This window comes from Mustela nigripes, chromosome 7 (assembly GCF_022355385.1).
Source record: "Mustela nigripes isolate SB6536 chromosome 7, MUSNIG.SB6536, whole genome shotgun sequence".
Taxonomy (NCBI): Eukaryota; Metazoa; Chordata; class Mammalia; order Carnivora; family Mustelidae; genus Mustela; species Mustela nigripes.
In genome coordinates this window covers 88,758,565-88,774,348 of record NC_081563.1, presented here as the reverse complement: position 1 = coordinate 88,774,348, position 15,784 = coordinate 88,758,565, and the positions used below count along the sequence as shown (strand labels likewise).

Genomic DNA, 15,784 nt, shown 5'->3' with positions numbered 1-15,784 from the left:
TAACAGAATTTTAAAAATCCAATTCTACAATAAATGTATAGAATAAATTTCTTCTTTATTCCTAAATAATGTGTTAAATGATGTTAACAATAATGATGATGATGATGGAGACTAACATTTATCGAGCATTTACTAATGTGCCAACTGGGCACTGTTCTTAGCACTTTACATAATATCTCATTTTAATATCCTCAAAAACCCTATGAATTAAGGGATTATTATCCTCATTTTACATATGAGGCAACTAATGCATAGAGAGATTTAAGAAACTTGCCCAAGGTCACAGTGAGCAGAAGAGCCAGGGTCTAAATTCACCCAAGCCATCTGTCTTCAAAGTTTCATTAACTCAACTACAGTTGTAATACTGGTTGTTAATAGACACCTACATAGTCACTTCAGGCCTGAAGTACTTACCACATAGTGGTTCAGCAAGGCCATTCTAGTCCTGTTTCCACCAAAACAAAATGATAAAGGACCCATCACCACCACCATCGCCCCCACTTTTGGGAAATATTCTAAATGTTCACACTTACTGTAACATAAAAATAAGATGAGTAAGAGGCATAACTTCTGTATCTGGAAAGAAATTTAAAATAGCTATATTTTATGGGACATATAAGTTTTAATGCTGAACTACTTTTTGAATTTCTTTGAAGGAAGCCTGAACAATTAAAAAGGAGATATTTATAAATGTATAAATTATTCCTTTGTTACCTTTGTGGGAGTAACATTAGCTGCTGGTCTGAGAAGATACTGGGAATTATATGCTGGTGACTGACTATAATATACTGAAGGGCCAGTAGTTGCAACTAAAAAAAAAAAAAAAGAAAAAAAAAGAAAAGAAAGAAAACAGTTAAAAAAGTCTATACTATAGTTAAGACTATCTAGGCAAGAACTATAAATTACAAAAACAATAGAAATCAAAGAAAGATTTAACTACAGATTTTTTTAAATTTCTATACATCAAAATATACCATAAAGAAGATTATCAAATGACAAACTAGGAAAACCCCTAAATACGACACATGAGGTTAAGAGAGCAGCACCACAGTGGTCAACAAGAACAAGCGCCTCACAACAAGCATCAAAAAAGGAGCCAAGAAGAAAGTGTTTGGTCCATTTTCTAAGAAAGATTGGTATGATACGAAAGCACAGTCTATTGTCAACATCAGAAATACTGGGAATACACTAGTCACAGGAAGGATTTAAGGAACCAAAATGCATCTGATTGGCCTCAGGGCCATTTTTTGAAGCAAGCCTTAAAAATTTGCAGAAAGAAAAGGTTGCATTTTATAAACTCAAGCTGAAAATGTCCAGTCAAAAATCACCTGATAAATTCATGCAAAGAATCTCACAGGTAACACAGAACGTGTTCCTTGACTTACAAAAAAAAAAAAAAAAAAAAAAAAGGCACATCATGACTGACACTCATGTTGATGTCCAAATATTTATTCAGTCAGTTTTGTATGAGTTTCACCAGGAAACCAACAACTGGAAGACAATCATGTTCATGGCAAAGCTACCAACAATTACTGCTTAGGTTTTTTTATTAAAGTTTTTTCAGAAAACAAAACAACTTAAAAGACCATTTATGCCGTGACATGGAAGAAATGGAAACTGTGATCCAAGAGGCGTTAAACAATTGATTCTAGAAAGCCCTGAAAAAGACCTAGAAAAGACTAGTCAGTCTATTTATGTTCTCTTCACAGTGACTACAAAAGTAAAAATTGCTAAAGCCCAAGTTTGAATTTGGAAAACTAACGGAATTGCCTGGTAAAGATGGTTATTTTAAACATTCTGGGGAGAAAAAAGGAAAAGAACACAGAACAAGCTGATGGATATGAGCCAAGAATCATAAAGTCTGAAAATTTAATTAGTGACTTTATCAGTGACTAGTGACTCTTAACAATGGAGGGGGGAAAAAAGTTTTTATAAACCTACTAAAAATAATATTAGGAAAAAAGTACCAAATAAACCGCTAACTCAGAAAATATAAAATGATTATAAACTGTTGAACATGCCCAGTATAAAAAATAAAAACTGATACCATGTTTGTTTTTAAAAATTGGTGAAGGTTTTTCAAAACCAATAAATCGCTAATAGTAAGCAAGAATGCAATGAGATGGGCACTATCAGACAATGGTGGTAAAAAAGTGTAAACTGGCATAGCTTTTCTGGAAAGCAATTATCCAACACAAAAGAATTTTTTAAATACCCTAACAATCCTAAGAATGTGTCCACAGCATTATTTATGACAGCAAACTGGAAATAATATGGGAATACAATTTGCAGTTCTTCGACATGATGGGAAAACCTGGATTCATTCAAAGTATTTTCAAAATATTTAAGAAAATGCTCAGAATTCTAGTATTTAAAAATACTACTCATCTACATACAACATAATGATAAAAATCTCACTAAAAATTCTTTACATATACAAAGAGAAAGGATCAGAAGGAAATGCTCCAAAATGTTAATTAATAGCACTCTAACTCCTATAGTTAGTTTTTAGTTTACATTGCTAGTACTTCTGATTTTTTCCTATAAACTTAAGAATCATTGTTTTCAATCATCTTATTTTAAAAAGACAAGAAACATTTTGGTATATTTTTACTTTCATTAAGAAAAAACAAAATCTGTGAGCATAGGAATGCAAAACGGGACTTGAGCTCTCCACTTTGCGGGGCCACAAAGCTGCTTTGCGACCTTGTCAATTAGCTACTAGGGGTCTCCCTATTTCTCAGTTGTAAAATGAGGATGTGCTGCTTCTATACATTTCATAGGGTAATTGCAAGAATAAAATGAGACAATGTGAATGTTATGTTTAACAACCAGAAGACCTTTTATGTCTATACACAGAAGAAATGGAAATTGTGACTCAAAAGGTGCCAAACGATCAATTCCAAACAGCACTCAAAAAGCCCTAGAAAAGGCTAGCCAGTTTACTGACTTCTCTAAGCCAGACACTATATAGTGCACAGAGTTTTTAAGTGAGCAATGTATGAACTCCTGACACATCTCATAAATTTATCTATCACTTGTGACATTACAGGATTTATAACTTTACAGGATTTCCTATTATTTTGCCTACATTAGAAGACACTGTCAAAAGAGGATAGTGAGGCTGCCTTCAGTACAGCCCTATGAACCATCACATAATGTGCTCATCTAAACTGGAACACACTATTCTAAATCTTCCCTGGATTAAAACCAATTAGAAAAAAGCACAGTACTACCATTTCAGGAATCTATCTCATGTCAAACAACAAATCTGCTTTTATCATCATTTTTGGCTATCTGTGGGCAATATATCATACTGGCAAGGGGCTTCCCAGTTAAGACCACTGAAGTCTGAACCCCAACTCTACCAATAATTAGCTGTACAATAATGGATAAATTACATTACCTTTCTAAACCCACTTCCTCATCTATAAAAACAGAATTCATGGGGTGCCTTAGCAGTAAAGTCAGTTAACCATCTGCCTTCAGCTCAGATCAGGATCCCAGGGTCCTGGGACTGGGCCCGGTGTTCAGACTCCCTGATTAGCAAGGAGTCTGCTTCTCCCTCTCCGCCCCCAACCCCCTGCTCATGCACTCTCTCTCTCAAATAAACAAAAATCTTTAAAAACATAATAATAATAATGATATCTACCATTTTGGGTTACCACGATTAAAGGGAATTACATGCACAAAGCACTTTTGCACACAGAACCCACGGGACACCCTTGGTGCATTAAATGTTTACTAGACACTCTAATATACACCTACACATACACAAATGCTCACAATAATGTGAGGCAAGTTTTATCTCCACATTTCAAACACACAAACTGGCTCAAGAGGTCACTATGTACTAGAAATAGAAAGCACAACTTCAAATTCCAATATGGCCCAGCTCCAACTCCTTCCTTCTTTGTATGACCATGGTATTTCAAAATAAACACGATTTCCTATGAATGTCCTCTAAGTATATCACCAAAATAAATCCTGAGGTTTTACTTAGCCATCTCTTAATGCAAAATAATATCACGTAACATTTTCCAAAGTCAGGAATAGTCTCAGCTTCTCTGACAGATGTATTAAAGGAACAGATAAAGCTTGTTTTATTTCTGCTTGGAGTTATAAAAAATTTCAGTAATACCAAACATGGCTTAAGAAACATATAAGCAGACATGTATAAACATGTATATAAACAAATGTATATAGACAAGGTGAGTTCACAAGTTATCTGTGTAAAAGAGGAAGAAGTACAGTGACTTTACTAAAATCTGGGATTATCCAGTTGCGAACCTGTTAGTGGAGCCCCATGAAAAGTCTGTGATCCCTGATATCCATCAGGCACTGAATCTGGTCCATAATTCTCTGGAGGCCAACGATGAGGGGACCCTGAGTTACTACTATGTAGTTTCAACTCCTGCATTTCTTTCTGTTGGAAGAAAGAAAACAACTGTAAGCACTTGTATTATCTCAGAAATAGTGATAGAGCAAACAAATATTTTAAATTTAAATATTTTAAATACTCGATGATGTGTTTTTAGAGATTCAGTATTTCCAATCGATCTGTGTATCACATGCTCATTTAAGTAAATGATCCTTAATTAGTTAAAACTTATTTCCTCCCATTCTTTCATTCTTTAGTACCATATTACCTAATTCATTCTAGATTAGTTAGCTATCACCTAAACTGATAACCTCCTAGATGGCTTTATCTCCATTTCATTCCACATGTGCCCAAATTAATTTTTCCAAAGTTGAAGGGTTTGTTTTGTTTGTTTGTTTTTTAAGATTTTATTTATTTATTTACTTATCTGAGAAGGCGGGGGAGCAAGAGACAGCACAAGTAGGCAGAGGGGCAGAGGAAAAGGGAGAAGCAGACTCCTCACTGAGCAGGAATCTCAATGGGGGCCTCGATCCCAGGACACTTGGGGATTCTGACCTGAGCCAAGGGCAGACATTTAACCAACTAAGCCACCCAGGTGCCCCTAAAGTTGAGCTCTAGATAAGACACTTCCCTGTTCAAAAACACAAGTGCCTACAAATTAAACTCTTCTGATATTCTTGGTCCTCAGAAGTATTGCTCCAAACACCCTTCCAGAACCTCCTTTCCATGCTGCTTTCCCTTCCAGTCCACCTAGGCTACTCAATGTTCTAAACTACCTCCCAATACTAGCTTTCGACCTACACACAAATGATGTAACAAAACACTACACATCTTTCAAAGCTGATGCTCTAATGATGCACTAGGAAAGGGAAAATAACTGGTATCTGCTCAGAATATATTATGTATATAATAATAGAGTCCAGATATTTTACTTAAATTCTTAATCCTTATACAAATAAGCAGTATCAACTCACATCTTGAGAAAAATAAAAGATGCAGGAAATAGCACAGCTGGAATTCAAACCAGATTTTACCCCAAATATGTTTTCTTATTACCACTCTGCTGCCTACATGTACAGAAGACACACTGCTTTCTAATGGTAACTATGTAGCTACTTACCAGATCTCTATTTGTTTTACAGACAACTAAATGTCAACACCCTCCCCAACCACAGAAACTATAAAATGTCCCTTACAAAACATGCACTTATCAAGAAACTATTTCTTTTTCCAAAGAAACTACAGTGGTATCAATTAGCAGTCATTTTAAAAAATAGTATCAAATATCTGTATATTGGTCTAGGTATCCAACCAGCTCTAAGTGAGGTCACAGACACAGCATGTCTTACTTTCTTCCACTAACAGTGCTTCCAAATAGATATTTCCTAAAAGCCATAAATATGGAGGTCAAAGATACCTTGAATTTTCAAATTAAATGGATTTTCCCCACTCATCCATCTACTGTATTTAGCCCAGAAGCTACACATCCAAAAAAAAAAATAAGAAACTAATGGAATCACCTGGAAAAATTTTGTAGTCACTACAGTTTTGAACACGCAATTAATGCTATAATCATAATTTTAAAATTCAAACAACTAGAAAATGTGCTGAGAACTGATTTCAATAATTCCCACATTTTAGATGAGAAACCAAGCAAAAAGAAAAGCAGCCCCTGGCTCAAGAGCATTAATTAGTAGCAGAGTTAGTACTAAACCTCAGCTTTTCAGTAACATAATGTTCCACTATACTTCCACAGAATACAACGCTGGGTGCCTAAACCTATAAGGTAAGCCAAGATGGTATGTAATATCATAATAGGCCACGATTACATAAAATAAACAAAATATTTGCACAAATTCAAAATTTTGTTCCCCTCCCAACAGCACTTTTGTTAAGTCTTACACATTGCTGATAACACTTTAATAGCTGCACACAATCACAATATCCTTTAAAATAACTTCAAAAGTATGAGTGCTTTAGTTCTTACCCAACAAGCTTGAAACAACCTACATATGTACTCCCAATTCCAAAGAAGTAAATAAAGCTCCTTTGAGCCTAAGAATTAAGATGACTTTCATACAGCGAATTTATAAAATCATGAAGACATAACCATTTCCTTACATGATTAAGTCAAATTCTTATAAAGGTACCAAAAAGATAGGAAATTCAGACCTAGCTATAAAATACAACACACACCACCAATCAGTCTGAGAAATGAACTCCTAGACCAACATATAATTAGTTTATTTCACTAGTTCAATTCAGTCACTTGGGAACCACCTCTATATCAGGAATGCTGCTATGTTTTGGATTAAAGAGTCTTTCCCTTTGAAGGATTCACAGCTGGTGGAGGAAGCAGAAAAAAGTGATTTCAAAAATACGGTTAAGGCCTAAGGACACATGAAAAGATGCTTAACATCACGGAAATGCAATTCAAAATCACAATGATATATCACCTTACACCTGTCAGAATGGCTGAAATCAAAAACATAAGAAACAGTTAAGTGTTGGCAAGGATGTGGAAAAAAAGAATCTTCGCACACTGTTGGTGTGAATGCAAACTGGTGCGGCCACTGTGGAACACAGTTTGGAGGTTGCTCAAAAAATTAAAAACAGAACTACCAGTAATCACACTACTGGGTATTTACCCAAAGAATCTGGAAACACTAATTCGAAGAGATATATGCACCCCTATGTTTACTGCAGCACTATTTACAACATCCAAGATAAGGAAGCAGCACAAGTGTCCAATGATAGATGAATGGATTAAAAAAGATGTGGTATATAAATATACAATGGAGTATTATTCAGTCACAGAAAGAATGAAATCCTACCATTTGCAATAATGGGGATGGATCTAGAGAATATAATGCTAAGCGAAATAAGCCAGAGAACGATAAATACCACATGACTTCACTTGTATGCGGAATTTAAAAAAACAAAGGAAGGGTGGGAGAAAGAAACAAACCGAAAAAACCAGACTCAACTATAGAGAACAGAGAGATGGCTATCAGAGGGGTAGTTGGCGAAGGAACAGATAGAATAGGTGATGGGGATTAGGAATACATTTATCTTGGTGGGAATGCAAACTGGTATAGCCAGACACTCTGGAAAACAGTATGGAGATTCCTCAAAAAGTTATAAATAGATCTACTCTACAACCCAGCAACTGCACTACTAGATATTTATCCAAAGGATACAAACATAATGATTCAAAGGAACACACAATGTACCCCAATGTTTATAGCAACAATGTCCACAATAGTCAAACTATGGAAAGAGCCCGTCCATCAAGAGATGGACAGATAAAGAAGATGTGGGGTGTGTGTGTGTGTGTATATATTATTAATATATATATATATAATGAAATATTACTCAGCCATCAAAAAGAATGAAATCTTGCCATGTACAAAGATATGGATGGAATCAGAGGGTATTATGCTAACAAAATAAGTCAAAGACAAATACCATATGATTTCACTCACAGGTGGAATTTAAGAAACAAAACAGATGAACAAAGGGGAAAGAAAGGAAAAAATAAGATAAAAACAGAGAGGGAGGCAAACTTAAGAGATTCTTAACTACAGGGAACAAACTGAGGGCTGCTGGAGGGGAGATGGGTCGAGGGAAGGGATAACTGAGTGATGGACATTAAGGAGGGCACTCGATATAGGATGAGCACTGGGTGTTATATGCAACTGATAAATCACTAAATTCTACCCCTAAAACTAATAATATATTATATGTTAACTTAATTGAATTTAAATTAAAAAACTGGAAAAAAATTAAAAAGAATACATTTATCTTCATAAGCACCAAGCAACATACAGAACTGCTGAGACACTATACTGTGAATAAACTGTAACCTGAAACTAATGTTAATACTATGTTAACTACACGGAATTAAAATAAAGTTTAAAAAACTAAAATTAGGGGCGCCTGGGTGGCTCAGTGGTTTAAGCCGCTGCCTTCGGCTCAGGTTATGATCTCAGGGTGCTGGGATCGAGTCCCGCATCGGGCTCTCTGCTCAGCGGGGAGCCTGTTTCCCTCTGTCTCTCTCTGTCTGCCTCTCCATCTACTTGTGATTTCTGTCAAATAAATAAATAAATAAAATCTTTAAAAATAAATAAATAAATAAATAAAATTTAAAAATGAGAGAAATAATATGGTTAAGTGTCAAGGTAAATTATACAAAATAGTATGACTCTAGTAGCACAGCAAAGGGACATTTTGGACAGGTTTACAAGGGAGTGAGGGAGTGGTCAAGGAAGAAATCTTGGCCTAAGAGAGGCACAGTTTAGAGATATTAAGTGATTTACCTTAATGGCCTCTACTTGTTGGCAGATCATTTTCAATAAAGAATTTTGATCTTCTGCCCATCGAGGTGGTGTTTTGGGAGAATACTAAAGAAAATAACAAGAAAGTATTTAAAACATTTAGAACAGAAACATTCTGCAATCAAGTGATTCATTTCTTTCTATTTACCTTGTAACTTTTACTTGGTGATAGAGAATATATGCTGGGAGATGGTGTAGAATGTTTTATTTCTGAATCTGCATTTCGCAAAGAACCATTTTTATAAAAAGGACCTCCTTCACTATAGTCATCAAGTTCCTGCATGACCGAATTAAGCATCTCTTTTACAGACTCCAGTGGCACAGGCAACTAAAAAAAAAAAAAGGGCACCAAATCAAAGGCTTTAGTTTGCAAAAATAAACTAGCAACTCTGAAATAAATACAAAAACTTTATCTTACTAATTTGCTTTTATGTTCACTTTTGTGTAATAAGCAATTTATACTTAACATAAGAACACACATGAAACCGCTGTGTAACCTAAAGTCTTCTGACTCTAAAGTCTATCTCTTCTGTTAACCATAATAATGGCAGAGGAATGTTAACTTGGGAAGTTTTTGCACAAGAACAAAATAACCTACTGATTTTTATTAATTTTGAGTGGAGAGAGAAACACAGACACTATAAAGACAGTATCAATATCAATCTTATGTAAAAGATAAGACAGACAGTATCAATCTTAACATAAGAGCAGCAGCATGAATTAATCAACAAAATACTTGGAAGGTTGAACACAAATGAATTTAATACCAACACGACAGTCTCAAACTGCTGACAGAAAAAAGATAATCCATAGCAAATGGAAAAGATGAGAAGAAATGCTCTGAAGGTGTCAGCAACTACTTTCAATTTCAGTGAAATGTTTAACTGCCAAATTAATTAACAACTAGTCCTTAGGCTGCAATATTTGTTTTCATTACTGTCAAGATAACAATAATTAGAAACCGTTTTAAATTCTCTATCAAGTATTTTTATAGAACAAAAAGTTAGATACCCAAGTTTAAGAAATATCAAACCTAAGACACAAAAGCAATGCTAATATTTACACACCATTTCTGTGCACTAATTATAAATATTACTACTTTTGAAATTATCAAAATATAAAACCAAAGTAAAACTACTTACCATCCACTCAGCAATAGTAAGAAAGTACAAAGAGCCTGCAGCTTACCTTCTTGGCCACTGAAAGATTGGAATCACTGTCATCTAAAATTTTTATTAGGTAGTCCCTGGCCTTTCTCAGGTAATTTTTGCACTCTTCTTGTTCTTCAGGAGAAAGGGCATCATTTTCAATGTCTTCTGCTTTTCTGTGAAAAATCTACACAAAGAATGCTTTCATGAAACAATAAGGTTTTTAAAACAAAACAAAACAAAACTATTAATTCACATACCAACATCTACTTACCAGTGCAAGATTCCAGTAAGAAACAACGTTTTTTATAGATTCAAAAGCAGTCATAGCATCTTCTATATTTCCATTAACTACATCCAATATAGCAAATGTTATGTGTGCTTCTTCCTCATATTCACCAACTTCAGATGCCTAAACACATTAAGTAATTTTTAGTCCAGCTGCCTCTCTCCCCAGAATATCAAACCCAAGTGATTTCCCAAAGATTTTACAGGACCTAATTAACAGCTCAGCCTTCTTTTCTGCCATGTTTTGTGACAGCTAGTGGATTTTGAGAACAAGACAAGGATCAAAGAGCCAGCAATTGATTTAAGCAGTTTATACCTCTATTTCTTTGTTTATAAACTGGAAATCCGTATCTCCAGTTCATTCACAAAGGGATCCTCCATTACCTGAATGTCTGCACTATGAAAATGTTTAAACAGAGGGTCCGTAGGCTCAGGAATACTGCTCTTCTTTTTGATTGTCTTCAACATTGGCAAAACTTTTTTCCAATAATGAACACTTCTGCCTATGTATTCCCGTTGATCATAAAAAGAATTAAGACCGCTGCCCTAAAATAGAAAGTTAGAAGCACACAACCTAAGGAACATAAATAATAGAATCTAAAAATTCCTTTATAAATGGTCTGAACAATTGATTAAAATTTCAAATCAAGGCAAAACAGAATCTCAAAAGTCACAGAACTCACTTTCCAAATGTTGGAATAAACAACCACAATACCAGTGATCATTCTAGACCCACCCTTTAAACACTTTCAATGATACTACCTAATGAGGCAACAACCCCATCTGTTTTTTAAAAGTTGTCATTTTACATAGCCCAAACTTGTCAGAGTGTCACAGTTTGGTCGCAGTGTTAACATCCACACCTAACCCTGCCAAAGAACAGACCTCAGATATTTATAAAATCTCTAACACCCTTAACCTACAAGGCCTTCTGTTACTAACAGTTTAAAAAAAAAAAAATTTGAGGCTGGATAATAATTATCATAACTTAATTATTAAGTAATAATAACAGCTAATACTTATGTCATGTTTACTGTGCCAGGTACTATTCTAGGTACTTATGTATTAAATATTAACCATTTTGTGGCAAGAATTAAAAAAATACATTTCAGGGGCGCCTGGGTGGCTCAGTGGGTTAAGCTGCTGCCTTCAGCTCGGGTCATGATCTCAGGGTCCTGGGATCGAGTCCCGCATCGGGCTCTTGGCTCAGTGGGGAGCCTGCTTCCCTCTCCCTCTCTCTCTGCCTCCCTCTCTGCCTACTTGTGATCTGTCAAATAAATAAATAAAAGCTTTAAAAAAAATACATTTCACCTGGCATAATGTGAATAAACTGATACTATTTCTTTGAACTGAATTTAAGACTCAGTGATAAGTCTGATTTTTAAAAACCAGATAATGTTCTTAAAAATTCTTACACTTCAGTGAACTCACCGTTTTCTGAAGGCATTTTGCCCAATGCACGAGCAGGGCAGGCTGAAGGCCATGCTTTTCCTGGCCCCTTAGTGTGTTTATGTCATGCTGAACTAGAAGTCGCAATTTTGCTGTGGTTCCGGGTCTAAAAAAAAGTTTCATAAAACTGATTTATAAACACACAGTCCAAAACTTACATGTGTGTTAATCACATGAAAATTAAACTCAATCTTCACATGAGAATTAGATACCTAGGCATTAAGTTTTTAAATAGGTTTTTAAGTTAAAAACTTAGGCTATAAATTAAAGAAATGTTTTTATTTTACTACTTACATTGTTTTTCTGTGAATTAGATTACAAACTGCATCCCACCAAGATTTTTGTCTTTCTGTACAAAGCTGTTTACAAACAGGAAGTGGCAAGCATAGTGGCTGATAGAAGCTACAGTGAGAACTACACTTCTCCTTTAATTGTAAGTGGCTGGTATATATTACTCCAAGTAGAAATACCTGTTTTATTTAAAGAAAATCAATTTAGGTTAGAAAAAAATTAAACAAAATTCAAAAATTTAATTTGTTAAAGTCTTTGCTTACTTCAAGATCTAAAATACATATGGACTCAGGTGCATTTGTTTCAAGTCTTGAGGTCTCCTGGGGCAAATGATGAAACAGCTGTTTTAGCCATTTCCGAACTGCAGGTAAGGCAGACAACGAATTCCATTGTAAGCCAAGCCAGGTAAGGTGCTGAAGACTACCATTATGTGCTCGAATGGCACCTGAAATAAAGAGCAAAAACTGGCTTGAGGTTTTGGGAATCTTGCTTGTGCCATAAGTTTTGCCAATTACTCACAATAAATGCATCTGAATTTTATAACTGCTTTTCTGTATCAGAGCTGGGTCAAATTCTATGCTAACCAAAGTCTCATGTTCCTACTAAAGGCAGTCACACTTCATATTTGGGAATTTTAAAAACAAGCTCCTTTCAAGTCCATCTAAGAAAAAAAGGTACTCACTAGAACTCAACAGAACACAGTAGTGACAGAAGCCACACAGTATGAAATCCTGAAACAACGGATTTTCAGTAGAGTCATTACAACAGTGGGATTCCACAACATTAATCCCTTGGGGTAGTAAAGAGATCTTTTTTCCCACAAGAAAATTAATACCTAAAAATGTATGGGCTTTTAGAAGCATAAAGAGGTACAGCCTTTCTGGTAACATGGCAATTTGCATGAGACTTAAAGGTACTCATCAACTTTACTCCAATAATTCTGGTTTTAGAAAACTCTATGGAAAAATCTGAAACAGAGATACTGTATTTTTCACAGCGAAAAAACAAAAACATCTGAGAACATCTGAGAACAGCAAAAAGTGGCAAACATATTATGGCTAATTCATACAACAAATTATATTGCCAATAAAGTAGTTATTTACAGAAACAGATAAACAGGGAAAGAATTCATGATAGAAGACAACCACCTGTACAGTATAAACAACTATTTAGAAGAATAGCATTCCATCACTACCACTACCAACCCCTCACTACCACTACCAACCCCCCCCCCCACCCAAAAATACCTCAAGGAATACAGGGAAATATTAAGTCATTATTTCTGGGTAGTAAGATTATGAGATTATTTCTCTTTTTGCTCTTATTCTCCTAAAATAAAAGGACTAAGATACAAAATATTTACTTTAGAAGATAGAACTTACCAACATCATATCTAGCCAAATCATCAGGCTCTGGCACTTGTACATCAATGTTTCCAATATCATCATTACCAAGAAAAGATCTATCCTTAGGTGACTGACTAGAAAACAGAGCATCATACAACGCAGACTGCCCACTTTTATTGGCAAAGGATTCTACAACCTCTTTTAAAAAATCTTGCTTGTCACGACTTAAGTTTAGCAGCATGTGTCCTGAAAAACAAATTATTTCCATTATTTAAAAAACAGATTATTTTTACTCACATCTCTCAACAGTTTCATTAATATACCCCACAGAAAAAAAACTTGATTATCTCAGAGCTAACCCTCCAACCCAGCAACTACAACTGAACAAAAAGGGTGCTTATGCAAAAAATGAACACAGATTACAGGTTTAACAGTTATCTTTACCTGCTAGAGTGAAAAGAAGGAGACCATAGGATGTCTGAAAAATGCCAAAAGTACTTAAAGTATTTACATTTTAGATGGAAAGTATATCATTTAAGTGGCCATAGGAGAGTACAGCCAAGCTCAAATTCTCTGATCTGATACACTGATTTTCAAACCTAGCTGCTAAGAATCATCCTTGAAAAAGCTTTTAAAAAGTAATTATTTCCAGGGGCACCTGGGTGGCTCAGTGGGTTAAAGCCTCTGCCTTTAGCTCGGGTCAGATCCCAGGATCCTGGGATTGAGCCCCCACATCAGGCTCTCTGCTCAGCAGGCAGCCTGCTTCCCCCCCCTCTCTGCCTGTGATCTCTGTCTGTCAAATAAATAAAATCTTAAAAAAAAAAAAAAAGTAATTATTTCCAGGCTGTACTTCCTAGAGATTGATTCCACAGGTGAGAGGTGAGGAATCTATTTTTAAAACACTCCCTTGGATGAAGTTTTAGTATATGCTAAAACATGGTGGAACCTTGAAAACCACTATGCACATGTCGTATAATTCAATTTATATAAAATGTCCAGAATAAAGAAATCTAAAGAGATAGAATATCAGTGGTAGCCTATGACTAGAGGGTTTGGGGGAAAATGGAGAGTGACTACTAATTGTTATGAGGTTTCATTAAAAGGTGATGAAAATGTTCTAAAATAAATTGCACTGATGCTTGCACAATTATGTGAACACACTAAAAACCAGAGTTGTACATTTATATGAATTATATACAATGTCAATTTCATCTCAATTAAGCTCTTTAAGATTAAAAAACAACAACAACAACAACAAAAAAACACCACTCTTTGGAATAATTCTGCTTGTCAGTCAGATCAGACTTAGCTCTCCGAAAATTTACAGACAAGTTCGGGAACATCCAGATCAAAGATTAAAACACAGTTCATTTTACTAACTGACACTGCAAAAACATCTATGTCAGTCTTGCAAAGATAGATGACAGATATTTAAAAAAAAAAATGCAGTCATTTCTTCAAGGACTGGAAGTCCACCTCCTACAAAAAAACAAGCTGTGGGATAGAGGAGCAATATATGCCTTGACCAGTAACCTAACCACAGACAAAGGTTAGAGTAACTTTAATACTACTACTTGATCAATAAGAAGTTCATTTAATTTTATATTAAAACTGCTTCTTACATGAAGCATTATGTTTCTTCAGTTCACTGCTTGATTCGCTAGCTACACAAACATCCTGAAAGAAGGGTCTGCTTTAGCAAAACCAGATAATATGCTCTAGACCTTTAGGATCCATCTCAAATAATCAAAACCAGGAATAAATTTACAAATTCCAAAAGCCTACCAGTAATTAAGTATATATCTTCCATCTTCTTTACTTGTCGTCAGATTCTTAAGGGATCCATGACTTCTTCACTTTTATATCCCCCATAGCAGTATCTTATAAAATTACCAATGCTAAATGGCTGGCAAATCAGTTAATTAGTCTTAGTTCAGGAACTGCTTTAAAATATTCAGAAGAAGGCTCTAGCAGCCAGATAAAGGAGGGGTTAAAGAGTTTCTCTCCATCCAGGAGCAAAAAGTATCAAACATTTGTTACCTTCTGAAGGAGAAATTTCTTCTAATTCTATCTTTATCTCTTGCCCTCACCCAATATGGTAAAGAGAAATAAGTGATTATAACAAATTATCTCCTAAACAGATTATCATAAATTTTCTAACAGAGAAATTTTCCTTTTTCTTTTTAAAATAAAATTAAACATTACTATTACCTGATTGGCTTAGACGATCGCAGGCCATCATTTCCACCAGATTTTGTCCAACTTCTCCTTTTATTAACTTAATCTTTGGTCTTGGAACCTGATAATTTTAGAATCAAAGGTCTTAATTTAGTGATACCCATATATCTAATAGTAAGATGTCCCTTTCTATTACGTTGTACTTTTCTAATGACGAACAGTTAGCCAATGGTTAAACCTAGCTAGAGCTGCGCTATTCCAAGTGGAAAAAACTGGGAATTGAGGAATTTAGATAATATGTAAAAGATGCCTACAAAAACTAACTTCTGAAGAAATTACTTATTACTGTAAAAGCACCTTCAAATG

General features: G+C 35.0%; 1 protein-coding gene across 2 annotated transcripts in view; it reads right to left on the bottom strand.

Annotated features, from left to right (window-relative positions):
- LOC132021656 (E3 SUMO-protein ligase RanBP2) overlaps nucleotides 1-15,784 on the bottom strand; it is an 84,544-nt gene that overhangs the window by 24,891 nt on the left and 43,869 nt on the right. For both annotated transcript variants that reach the window (XM_059406387.1, XM_059406388.1), the window contains exons 8-19: nucleotides 15,452-15,539; nucleotides 13,277-13,486; nucleotides 12,158-12,339; nucleotides 11,898-12,073; nucleotides 11,586-11,709; nucleotides 10,539-10,700; nucleotides 10,141-10,278; nucleotides 9,907-10,053; nucleotides 8,867-9,046; nucleotides 8,701-8,784; nucleotides 4,291-4,426; nucleotides 715-809 (exon numbers count right to left, since the gene is read on the bottom strand). In XM_059406387.1, the coding sequence (XP_059262370.1) occupies nucleotides 715-809; nucleotides 4,291-4,426; nucleotides 8,701-8,784; nucleotides 8,867-9,046; nucleotides 9,907-10,053; nucleotides 10,141-10,278; nucleotides 10,539-10,700; nucleotides 11,586-11,709; nucleotides 11,898-12,073; nucleotides 12,158-12,339; nucleotides 13,277-13,486; nucleotides 15,452-15,539 (1,722 nt within the window). The remainder of the gene's footprint in view (nucleotides 1-714; nucleotides 810-4,290; nucleotides 4,427-8,700; nucleotides 8,785-8,866; nucleotides 9,047-9,906; nucleotides 10,054-10,140; nucleotides 10,279-10,538; nucleotides 10,701-11,585; nucleotides 11,710-11,897; nucleotides 12,074-12,157; nucleotides 12,340-13,276; nucleotides 13,487-15,451; nucleotides 15,540-15,784) is intronic.